Genomic DNA, 12,666 nt, shown 5'->3' with positions numbered 1-12,666 from the left:
ATCCCACTGCCAGGGAACAGGTTTGGTGCTTGGCTGCCTCCCTGGCTTAACCCAGAGCAGGTTCTTGCATCCTGAGCAACAAACTTCTTTTCCTCTCCACACTGTTGTCATCATCCCTGATCTGCAAGGTCTGTCCTGCACTCATGTGGAATTGCCTTTCTCCAAGTGGCAAATCCCAGTGTTGTCTCTTCACTTAAGGCTTTCAGCCCTTCCAGTCCCTTGCTCCTGGTGGGCTGTTGCTGTGCTTTCCTCATTTTATAGAACCATTTTTTGGGAAATGCAATGATCAGATTGCAAACGGACCTTGGGATGCAGCAATAAAAAGTAAATAATGACTAAAATAGTGACATGCTGATGTTTTCTGCTCAGAGAAAAAATCCAGCACAGCTCCCAACAGACCTTTTCTTCATCTGTCACCCAACACAGCCCCAGAAATCTGGGCAAGTGAGAGAGCAACAAGGTGCAAATCTTGGAGATGTACATTCTACTGTTTGTTACTGAGCACTGAAGTCCCAACTGCAAGGAACTGTCCATAATAATGGCTGTTCCCAATGTAGAAAATCCAGCCTCTATCAGTGCTGGGCAGATCTGGGGTCCTTTCCTAATTTGCACTTCTTCATTTGCAATCAGTCTCCTGTTTATTGTCCCCCTGGATAAACGTCACCCAGTCCTGTCCTCTGTGGCCCTGCTTTGTGCTGGACCATCCTGAGAATGGTCCATTTGCAAACTCCATCACAGAATCACAGGATCTCCATGGAACCATGGGATGGTTTGGGTTGGAAGGGACCTCAAAGTTCTCCCCATTCCAAACCCTGCCATGGGCAGGGACACCTTCCACTAGACCAGGTTTCCTCTGTTCTCCCTGTTTTCCACTGTTCTCCCATTACAACCTTTTCTCAGCGTGTTGGACACTCTGTGTCCTTGCACAATTTTACTGTAGAGTCCTCACCAATGTCAAAAATTACTTTTTCCATACATTTTAACAGAAAATCTGATCTGGAGTCATGGGAAATATCCTTTACTCCCAGAGTTTTTGGTCAGGAATAGAGAAGTATCAATCTGAAAAATGAAACCTTTTCTTACAGGTTTATTATTGCCGAGAAATTCCTTCTTTTTAATAATTTTTTTTTCTGGCCAGTAGCAGCTCTCTTGATCACAGCTGAGCTCAAAGCATCTCGGGGAACTTGGTGGAGGGATGGGGACCCTCTGTCAGGTGATGCCATGTGTAAAGGCAGGCAAAACATATTCCTGGAGCCTGATATGACTCAGGAAACAAAGACTAAAAGCACAACCTCAAAGCAAATGTTCTTTGAAGATGCTTTCCCTACAGAGCAGTTTTCCAATGTAAGTCATTCCAGTGCTCAGGGGAGGTTTTTTTACACCCAGTTGCTCATTTCTTGTGGGTTACCAGCGAGCCTTGAATTCACAACATTCAAAACCACATCAGAAAGCTGATTTTCCAGTTTGCCTGTGGTTTCCACCCCATGGCAAAGCCAACACACACCTTGAGCCAAGGTCTCGAGGCTCAGGGTGGAACTCCAGGACCTTCTCCTCCAAACCCAAGCCCATGGATGAGCCTCCCCAGCTGCCACCAAGCCACATTTCCCAGCCCAGCTGGAACAAAGGGCTGAGGGGATTTGGGGAGAAGCACAACTAAACCTCAGGCTGGGTTGGACACAAAGACTCACAACTGAACCATCAAGACCTGGACACTGCACTGAACATTTTGTTGTGATTGAAACCACAATCCCTGGAGCCAGGGCTCCTGGCTGGACCAAAGTGAAGCAGTTCCTGCAGGAAGGTGGAGCAGGGGTTGGTGAGGGAAGGTGGAGCAGGGGTTGGTGAGGGAAGGTGGGGCAGCTTTAGGAGCAGTGGGATGGTGGGAGGCACCACCAGGACAAGGCCCATCTGCCTCAGCCCGGGCACATCTGCACTGCATGGAGTCACATCAGTCCTGAACATCTGGGAAGACTCTTCTGAGTCCTCTGGGCATAAAAGACTGGTTTTCAAGAACTTCAAGGACTAGACCACGGAGTGTGAAGGTGATGGTGCTGCCACCAGTGTCTCTCCCTGTCTGGCTGCTCCTAATTCCTTCTAGAGCCTTTGGGCAGCTCACTTCTCTGCTCAGAGCCTGGAGAAGGGATGTCACCAAGGTATGAGATCACTGTTCACAACAAGACTGTGAAGACCACAGGCACTGGACATGGGGAGGGGCTCCTTTAGGGGCTTTGGTAGAACTTAAGCCTCCAAAACTCCAATTGTGAGCATTGCACCACTGTTTGAGGCACAGGCTCCCTTTGTGTAGGGGCTTAAATCAGCTCCCAGACCTTTTCAGTGCTCTCACTTAACCAAACAGAAGCAGCAGAACATGCCCCACCAGAGCCACAAATGAGATCTTTGTTTCTGCAGATCTTATTTTTAGGAGATTTACAGGGAAAAAAAAAAGAGCAAACTGAAATGAAAAGTGAAAATGTCCAGACAGGCCTGGCTTGGTGTTCTGCATTAACCACTTATCAAACAGACATCAGGGTGATTTCATTAAAAACTTATTGAAGGTGATTTGGTTGTGCCCAAGCCTAATGAGGCCAGAGCACATCTCATGCAATAATCAGCCAGAATTTAAAAAAGACAAATGAAATCTTTTGAAACAACAACAACAAAAAAACCCCAAACCCGTAAGTATTGAAAGCATCAGCAGTGGTGGGAAGTACATATTAGGGAATGAAGTGAAAAGCAGATCAGTGATTAGGGATTTGCAGAGCTGAGATCTGGGATGTCTGTGCTGTTGGCTGAAATCTGGGATGGAGCTGAAATGGGAACTCCTACAAGAAAATCAATAGTTTTGTGGTGTTTGTGGATGACCTGGACCCAGCTGTGTTGTGCAGGAGTCCTCTCATGGACTGCAGGCATTTCAGCTGAGACCATTGTCCCGCTCTGCCACCTTCATCCAGGGAATAAAACTGGCACTGGGCTCATTTTACACCTCTGCAGGTAAAACCTGAACTGCAAATGTGCCACTGGGAGTAAGGAAACCTGGTATGTCCTGTGGGAGGGGAGGAGGAGGGAGTGAGGAGCTCAGTGATACTTGTTAGGACTCCACCAGAGCTGTGAAAAACTCCTGTGACATCTTTCAAGAATCACTGCAAATTTCTACATTATGAGCCTTCACAATTTCTAGTAACTACAGGAAAACTGGATGACTATGGGACATAGAAGTAGGATCAGAATAAAAAAAATCACTATTTTAGCACCTAACACTGGCCCCTCCTGCCTGAAACTTGGAGGGTCTACTTGTTGAAAAGGTGGAGAAAGGTCCCCTGTGCCTGAGCCAAGGGGATGCCAGAGGGGAGCAGGGAAAGTGTTTCTCATTCAAAGGTGAGAGTACTGGGAAAGGTGCCAGTTAGACTTGATTAGATTTGTAAGATTAATTAAATACAGACAGGTTCAGCAAATTGTGAGAAAGACAAATTAGCAAATTAGCAAATCAGGAAACCTGATTTCTTCAGCAAAGGAATGAGAGACTTGGGCTCCGTTATCTGAGCAAATTTGCTTTTCAAAGTGTGTTTCTGCCCCGTGTCAGAGGTGGCCAAGCAGCTGCACTGACAGTCCTGGGGACCAACAGCTTTGTTGTCACGAGGGAATATTCCAGTTTCCAGGCCAAGGCTCCTGGTTCCTTTTCTGGGGGGCTGTGGGTGTTTTCCTGCCCCAACACTGTCTGCTGGGGGTGCTGGGGGTGTGACCTGGGGACAGGAATCCTCTGGCTGTCAGGGGACACGTGTCAGACAGGGCAGATGATGTGGATTTGTGAACCACCACTGTCTTACCCTGTGCTTTACAAACACCTCCTGGTTTGGGGTTAGTTTGGAATTTTTAAGGAGTCCTGGCTATGCTCCCAGTCAAATGACAAGAAAGAGAGGGCTCCTGGGGTGGGAGAGCTGAGGGAGTCTCAGGATAAATGTAGTTCTGAGCTTTCTTTCCAGGTACTAGCACAGGAAAAGCTGCAAATCCCAGTGCCCAGGCAGTGCTAAAAGGGCACCAAGTGTTAATCACAGCACAGTGTTTGTCAGCCTGTGCCCGTCCAGACACAGCCTTTGAACCTGAAAACTTCAACCAAACAACCTTATGTAACACATCCTGATATCAAACCCTTTCATTACATCCAGCACCACTGCAATATTACCTACAAACCTTGGAACCACTTCCATTTGTAGATGCAAAACGAACCTCAGATCAGGTCAGCAAAAATGAGATTGTATCTAAGAGTAAAATTCAGCTTAAGGTGATTCAGGGAACATGAGCTGTGACTGTCTGTATATGGGATTTGTAAATTTTACAGCCAACTGCCTGACAAACCCTTCCCATTTCAGGCCCTGTAGGAAAACCTCTGATGGATCCACTGAGTGGAGTTGGGAACTGAAGAAGAACAAGGCTGTGGAGCAGGAGCAGATGGACACCAAATTTGTCTCATCAAAACAACAGCCAGTGAAAAACAGGTGCCTGGTCTGGAGTCCTTGGCTGCTCCATCTCCCAGGGGAGGAGAAGGACCAGGAGATTTCATCCCTTCCAAGATCTGACCTGAGGGACTTTCTGGAGCTCTGCTTTACAGAGAGGCAGCAGCAGAAAATCCTTGAGGATTTTCACACAGCAGGATCCTCCCATCCTGGGACAGACATTCCATCCCAGTTCCTTTGCTGTGGGTCAGTATTTTGAGATGCAGCTCAGAACTGCTTAGAGCTGTGCCAGGTTGAACCCAGTTTCCACCATAAGCTCCGTTTGGAGCCATTGCCTTCAGGAAACTGGGAACAGGACTGTGCTTGAACAAAGAAGGAACAGCAGACCACTGGATTTTTATGTCCAGGTTCCACTCTATCTCCTGAGACATGATCATCATCACATGGACACAAATAAAATCCACGAATCCATCTTATAAAAACTTTAAAATGTTGTAAAAATGATAATAGTTACCAGAGGGATTTCTTGAAAGAGGAAAGGCCTTGACTTCCATCAAGGGCTGTGGGTATGTCCATGTTGGTAAATGGCTGGACTCTGAATCCAGAGTTCTTTCTATTTGGATGCTCAGAAGTGTTCCATATTTGATGTGCTGTCACATTTTAAACAGCCAAACGCTGGTCAGTGGGAAGAGGGCAACCAGCAGCTGCCAAGGCTCCTACTAGACATGCCAAGGATGTTTCACTCAGGCCTGGCAAAAGTCTGAGAACAGGCTCAAGTGGAGCCAGATTGGCACAGACACAACTTGGGCTCAACACAAGGCACGACAGTCAGAGGGACAATGGCACAGAGCTCAGAACACCCCCTGACCCAGCTGAGAGGGGCTTTGTGTGTGCCAGGGGGGCCCTGCACTGCTCACACTGAGGGTCTGGGGCAGAGGCACCAACAGCTCTGGTGCCTGGGCAGCACACGAGGGGGGTTTGAGGAGGATTGGGAGAGCTGCTGGTGAGCCTTGGGCACTGAGATTGGCAGCACGTGTCACATGGAGATATTTTTCAGCTGGTACATGACAGAGATAACTTAAAATGCTGTGCAACACATCTGCATGTCCTCAATACACAGCACAGTTCTTTAGTCTTTATTATTTCGTGTTTAGTGTTTGTTTTTTAGCTCTTTCAAACAGGCTGCCCAGATATTTTCCTGCCTTTCCATGCAAAATCCAGCCAGGCAGTGTTTGACCTGGCAGTGGAGGGGCCTGATGAGCATCACTGAGACCCTTTCACCAATGTCAGGTGGCAGACAACCCTCTACCTTCTGCTTCCCAGCCCTGGGGAGAGTGTTCATCTGTCCCCCAGGACAGCAGTGGAAACCAAATGTCCTCAGAGTGTCAGGAAAGGATGAAAGTGTAACTTAAAAGTCAGAAGTGATTTAGTGATTTAAGAGTCATGTCCCCTGGTGCTCAGGCTGCCCAGGTCTGTTCCCTGCCTGGAGGAAGGGCTGGAGGCACCTTCCCCTGGCTCCACACCCAGCAGAGCAGTGACTGAGCCATGGGAGCAGGAGAGACACTGGACCAAGACAGAGGCATGAGAAGGACGAGCCATGAGCTGCCCTGGCCTGGCTGGGGTGGCAGTCACTGCTCAGAGCAGGACACCCCTCAGCACCAGCCCCAGGTGGCCAAGGCTTCATGCAGCTGAGTGCTGTAAATGCCCCAGGACAGCTCCTCCTGGCTCAGAGCCTCACCACCCTGCAGCAGGGAGGGTCCCCTCGGGAATGAGCCTTTAACATCCCAAACGTGCCCTTGGTTGGACTGTTTGGCACTGGAGAGAAAAGATCAGCTCTGTCCTGCCTGTAAGAGCCCTGCAAGAAGCCCCAGGCTGCTGCTGAACACCCTCAGCCTCCTCCTGGCCACGCTGCACGAGCCCAGGTCCCACCAGCTTTCCTGGTGAGCCACATGGCCCAGATCCTTGGAAGCACCCACTGCCATTCTCTCCATGAGCTGGCAGGGGTCACATCCCAACACAGCACTGCCAGTGCCCCCAGTGCCACAAAGAGGGTGCCAACTCCCCTCCACCTGCTGCCCACACTCCTGCTCCCAGCACAGCCCAGAGTTCCCTCTGTCTGAGCTGAGCCCAGCTGTGAGTTCTGCTGGTCACCACCATCCCACTCCCTGCCTGGCTGGGCTGGTTTGGAATTTCTGCCTGACCACACCAAGGTGAGTGCTGGGGAAGAGAGGCAGCAGGTGGGACAGCTGGCATGGGAATGCTCTGGTGTGTGGCCCCCAACAGCCCCAGCCAGCTGTGGGGGTATCAGGGGGCCAGAAGTACCACCTCAACTCCCAGTGCTCTTCCATGGGCCCCTTCAGCAGGTGCTTCACTTTGTCAAATGCTCCTTGTGATGAAGTCAAATGAGAAACAACCAGTTTGCAATTAAACTGCCTCTTAAAGCTCTTTGTGACCACTTAAATTTTCTTCCAAATTTAGTTACAAGATTGGTACCAGAGATTTCTGGCTTAAGGGCAGAAACACTTGCAAGTCTTTGTGTGAGTCAGAGCCCCTCTCCCTGTGCTCATGTGGCTCCAGGCCTGTGCTGGCCCTGCAGGACACAGTTGGCCCTGGAGCTGGGGCACTCCAGGAGACAGGAGTGGTTAGATTTGGAGGGAATAATTCTCTGACATTCAGGGGAATGTGAAATTTCTGATTGCTCTGGAGCTCCAGTAGCATTTTGAAGCTGTTGCTGAACTCAGGACTCCCCTGTGCTGCCCTGTGCCATGGCAGGGGTGGAATGGGATCATCTTTACGTCCCTTCCAACCCAGATCATTCAGGGATTATATGCAGGGGAGAGAGAAAACCAACAAGAGATGCCACCTGGCCCTGGGAAGCCTCTGCCAAGGCCTGGGGTGTGCTGGGGTTCCTGAGGCTGTGCACCCTTGGATCCTCTCCCCTGGCAATGGGCAGGGCTGGTGAATCTCTGCTCAGGAGAGGGGGTGAATCTGAACTCCAGCTTGAAAAGCTCTTGCTTTCATGGCACAGATTAACCCTCCTGTGCAGGTGGTGACAGGGATTCCCACTGGCCACACCTGGCTGTGGAAAATGCTGAAGGAAACCTTTAAACCCCCAAAAGCCTTTCAAAGCAAGGTGACAGCTGAAGGGCACCAGGTACAGCCACCTCTGACTGCAGCTACTGATGGTTCTCACATATGGGTTTTTCCTTATGAAGAAGCTGCTCCAGGACTCATGGGAACACGTTTTTTAAGCTTCTCTCTGCCTCTTGCTCAGGGCCCAAGACCACTGGGATCCTCAGGCAGCTGCCAGAGCCTCCAGTTCCCCCCAAAACATTCCTGAGGGACAGAAATAAAATGCAACAACTTAGAAAGGACAAAGCCATTCTTGCAGTTGCCGAGTCACCTGCTGAGAGCCAAGGGAGTGCTGGCTGGGGAGATGCACCCTGCCACAGCTATGGGCAGGGACTCATGAATGCCAAGTCCTGAGGAATGATGACAGGAGTGGGGCTCAATCTTCTGCTCCCTGTTTACACCAGTGACTCCAAACCTTTCTCCACTCCCCAGGCTGGTGACACACCAGGGGTTTTCAAGACTTTTTAGGGAGTGGTGTCCATGGAAGAGGAGAGCATTTGGTGTTCCTTCTCAGTGCATGGGTGGAGCTGTCTCTCTGATTGTTCTCCTCAGCCCCTGCAAGTGCATCAACAACCTGGGAGCAATTTCGGGTTGTTTCCTGGGCCACGATGTCTCTGTTGGCCTGCACTGACACAGCTCTGCCCATGGGCTGCAATTCCAGCTAAATTCCCCCAGCAAAGCTCTGGGCCCACCCATCAGTCTGTCCATACCCTGCATTGACCTGTCTTTCACACCTTCATACCCCCCAGCCCCAGTGACTCAGACGTGTCCTGGCTTCCCTTGTGTCATCAGGGGCTTTGGGATTAAACAAATGGCTGCAGGTGTGATTGGTGTCACCCCGTCCCTCCTGCTGGTCCCTACAGAGGCTCTTGGCATGACCCATGACTGCTGCCCGTGGGTCTGGGGTGCCAGCCATGGCCCTGCTGCCCACTTTTCCTCCACTGCTGAGAGTCAGGGTGAGCAGCAGTCCTGGTCTCCATGGCCTCTCCACATCTCCCCATCTCTTCCTTCTCCGCCTCTCTTTCAGCAGCAGTAACCCAGACAGCCCAAGAGTTGGACATGCATCTGAGGGAGCTTTGTTGGCCTCAGCCCCTCCTGTCAGCACTCCCACAAGCAGCATTTCACTGACCTTTTCCCATCTGTGCCCCATTTGTTCCTTTGCTCTGCTCTAATAGGATGGGAGCATGTGAAGAAGGGTTGGACCTGTGTCAAAATACCTCCCCTGCTCACTGAAGGTTACATCCAGCCCGTGCCACCCCTGGACCTCACTCAGTGCTGGCTGGAGGGGGACAGGGAGATGTCAGGGGATTGCCAACAACCAGGCTGGTCTGAAACCCCCCTCTTGGCTCTGCAGCCTCACTGTCCTGTTGCCACCAGTGAGCTTGGACACTGAGCTCTGGATTTGCACCACAAACCCCTTCCCTTGTATGTCATCTCTCCACACTGTGCCCTGTGCCCAGAGCTGGTGGGGTGACCCCTCTGCTCTGCTCAAAGAGCTTCACCACAGAGGCCAAGGCAGAGCCCACCTCTGATGTGATGGTGAGGAGCTGGAGGGCTGCAGTTGGGGTTTCCTCCCTCCAGACAATGTGACCAGATGGCCACATCCTTCCCCAGCCCCTCAATAAAATTACAACTCCACAAACCCTCAGCAGGTTCATCCCTTTGCCTTTACCCCTCCACCATGCTGTCACCGATGCCATCCTTGCTGGCCATTGTCTGGAGCAGCTGGATTGTTCCAGCCACCCCCAAACCCATTTCCAAGGTGCTGAGACCCTGGTCCTGTTGCCCCTCTTCTCCTGGGGCACATCCAGACACCTCCTCATCCCCACAGGAATAAACATTTTTCCTGCTTATGTCCCACAGCAGAAATTATCTTTCTTGATTTTGCTGTGAAAATATTCCCCACGCAGCAGGAAAACCCCCAGCAAGGTTGTCCCAGCAGGACTGGGCACTGTCTGTCAGCACCCCTGGGGTCCTGCCAGGTGAACAGTCCTCCTGGAGGTGTCATATTTAGCTGGGCTGGGTTTAGCTGAGGGTGAGGAAGCCCAGGGGATGCCCAGTCCTGCCTGGCCTGGTGGGGTGCAGAAGCCCAGCACAGGGGACTGGGCTGATGCTGTGCCTCATCTGTGCTTCCCTCCCCCTATCCTGGGGCATGTTGAACCCTGCAGTTGAGGCTCATCCCCCAAAGTCTGCTCTGTGCTGCCTAAAGATCAGAGGTTCAGGAAGACAACTGGAAAAGGATATTTTTTTAAGAGTATATATCACAGCATGTAGAGGCCACTGCATAACCTTCAGCTGCCCAGAGCAGGCATTGAAACCCTTCAGTGGGACCAAAGGAGACATTTCATTCCTGTGAAAGCTGTGGGAAGCTTTGTCTCTGCAGCCGGGGAGCCCTGGCCCAGATATTTCTGCCTCCTGCTCCCTCAGCCTCCACAAAACCTCTAAAACCCCCCCAGCATTTGCAACCTCAGCCCTACATGGGGCACCTCACCACGTCCCTCCGGCACAGCAGAGACTCTCTGGACCTTTGGTGTTGCCAGAACCCCTGAAAAATACGCAAAGCCTGGATCTGTTGCCTGAAATTCCGAGGAGAGCGTGTTCGCCGCCCTGCCTGCCGTGGCTGTGCCGTGCCCCTGGTGCCTGTGTCTGACATCTCTGTATTGTTCATTTGGGGTGAACTCCTGGGGGTTTGGAGGAGGTGAGGGCTTGGGGCAGACACCTGTTTGCAGCCTTTTCTCCTGAAAACAGGGACGGACATTGGCTCACAGGGACATTTTTGCTTCACAGGTTAAAACCAGCCCTTTTCTTCAAGAAGGTTTCGCTTGGAGAATCAAAACCCTCCTTGATTCGGGCTTTAAATCCCGATTTGTATCAAAGCCTGGGGCAGGTGAGGAGCTGGTGACGCCCTGGGAGAGCTGATGGCACAGCAAGGTGTCGGTGCCCCGTGCAGCTCCTGCCCTCAGATCCAGCCCTGCCGTCCTGACCTGTTCCACCTCCGCGGTGCCGACACGCGGGTCCCCGGAGGAAGGAGACAAGGGATGTGAGGGATGTGAGGAATCAAAGTGCTGCTCTCTGTGATCCAGGAGCCTCCCCTGCCCCAGGCTGAGGTCCTGAAGTTCGGCAGCCACGCTCAGGGCGAGGAAATCATTTAATTCTTCGGGAAAACCTGCTGTGATTTAGCCATTTCATGAACCTGCGGAGCCTTTAAACGCTTCCTGAGCGGGGACTTCTCATTGTGTTCTCAGTCTTTCTCCACTGGAACGGCACATTTTCGTTCCCAAAGCCCACGGTAATAAATGGATTATTATAAAAAAATGCACCTTTTTCCCTTCTGATTCCTAAATACCCCCAGCCATGGCAGCCCATTCCCAAGTTCATTCCCACCTACTTCTTGCCATCTCCATGTTGGCACTGAGAGGATCAAATTCTGTCATAAAAACAGAGACTTTTCTGGAAAGGCGAAAATAACCCAAGAATCTCAGTAGCACCAAATTCCACCATCTCCCTCTTTGCCCTGTGGATCCTCAGGCTCACAGCCCCTACCTACAGACAGAAACTCCATGAGAGATATTCCAAGGAGAAATCCAACATAAAGGGAAAAATGAACTGAAATATTCTGTTATGCAACTCGCTGTCTGCTGGGTTTAGACGACCTGAAATGTTTGATTCGATATTTTTTGTTCTAAAGTGCTTTCAATTGCATTTTGTTCACATATTTATTTCTATGGTGTTCTATTTATTTTTAAAATAAGTAACTCAGGTTACTTATCAGCCCCATTCTAAGATATAACCAATTCTTTTAAAAATTATTATTGTTGTTGGTGCAAGGAAATTAGTGCCATTTCCATAATTAAAACGAACAAAACCCATCTTTGAGGAATTTTACTAAGGAATATTTTCTCAGGTGCCATTTGTGTTCTGGGCTTATTTGCTGGACTAAATTCACATGACAGAATACAACAAAAGAAGAGAAAGAAGTCCTAAAAAATGCAACAGCCCAAAAGAAAATAGAATTAAATTATTTTTTTTTTAAAGGCTCGATCGCAGTTTAATGGCAAGGAGGAAAATCCCTGTGACAGAGTCATGAGAGAGACAAAATTCCCATTGCTCAAGGAAATAAAACCTCATCCTTCCCCATCTCAACCAAAAGCCTTTCACTCCAGTGCCGAAAATGGAGAAATTAAGAGTGGTGGGGAAGCCTCCATTTGTGCAAAGGGAAACCCTTTCAAAATAACCCCCAAACTTTTCATTCATTTCATTAATTGCAGGTCAAATTATGCTCAGAATCAACCGGCTCAGCAGGGCAAGGGGTGAAAGGGAACCTGCGTCCACACAGCCCCCATGGCTAATAATTAATTAATTCATTAATCAATCATAGCAAGAGGGAAGGGCGGCGGGGGGAGGAAGAAATCTTACCACCAAATTGGGTACCCGGCTAAGACCTTTGTGCCATTGAAGAGAAAAGACAGAATTAGTCCAAGCAGGTGGTAATCCATCAGTCCAGGCTGGTGCAGGGGGAAAATCTCGGCGAAGTTTTCAGCAAAACATGAAGTGCCAGAATGAAGGATCCCCCTCCTTGCAGGAAAAAAAAAAAAAAGGATCAAAAGAAGAGTTAAGCCAAGTCCAAGTCCCTGGTGGTGCGGGGTGACTTTCTGGCTTGTCAGAAACACACCTCTCCAAGCCTTTCCCCCGTAGATCATCCAAAAGCGTCTATTAAAAAGTGCAGGGCTCGGGGATGTCAGCAGGCGGCCAATCAGGGCCCAAGGTGAGGGATGAGTCTCAGCCCAGGGCTGTCAATCACCTCCTCCCCCTCCACCCCACAACTTTGTTCCGAGCCCTCGCTGCCACACAAACCCTCTGTGCACCAGGCTTTGCTGGGGCACTCACATTTGGGGGGTTATTTCGTATTTTAATTTTTTTCAAAATTTTTTTTCCCCCCAATTTCGCTTGGAGCCCGGGATGCTCAGCCCCTGCTCACCAGGACTCTGCAAGGTAAGGGTGAGGGGTGGCCGTGGTGAAGGGTTGAGGGGTGGCTGTGACCGACCTCCATCGAGCTGGGGGTGAGACACAGGACTTGTTCTCC

At 50.3% G+C, this 12,666-nt stretch overlaps 1 protein-coding gene across 1 annotated transcript in view; it reads right to left on the bottom strand.

Moving 5' to 3' along the window:
- Positions 1-12,280, bottom strand: part of WNT3 (Wnt family member 3) — a 43,558-nt gene extending 31,278 nt beyond the window's left edge. Inside the window, exons 1-2 of the mRNA XM_027701688.1 lie at positions 12,256-12,280; positions 12,000-12,158 (exon numbers count right to left, since the gene is read on the bottom strand). Coding sequence (XP_027557489.1) covers positions 12,000-12,079 — 80 coding nt within the window. The 5' untranslated portion in view covers positions 12,080-12,158; positions 12,256-12,280. The remainder of the gene's footprint in view (positions 1-11,999; positions 12,159-12,255) is intronic.
- Between the last annotated feature and the right edge of the window lie 386 nt (positions 12,281-12,666).

This window comes from Neopelma chrysocephalum, unplaced genomic scaffold (genome assembly GCF_003984885.1).
Source record: "Neopelma chrysocephalum unplaced genomic scaffold, ASM398488v2 Primary Assembly neopelma1_165, whole genome shotgun sequence".
Taxonomy (NCBI): domain Eukaryota; kingdom Metazoa; phylum Chordata; class Aves; order Passeriformes; family Pipridae; genus Neopelma; species Neopelma chrysocephalum.
The sequence above is the reverse complement of the archived record's forward strand: the minus strand, read 5'-3'. Positions and strand labels throughout refer to the sequence as shown.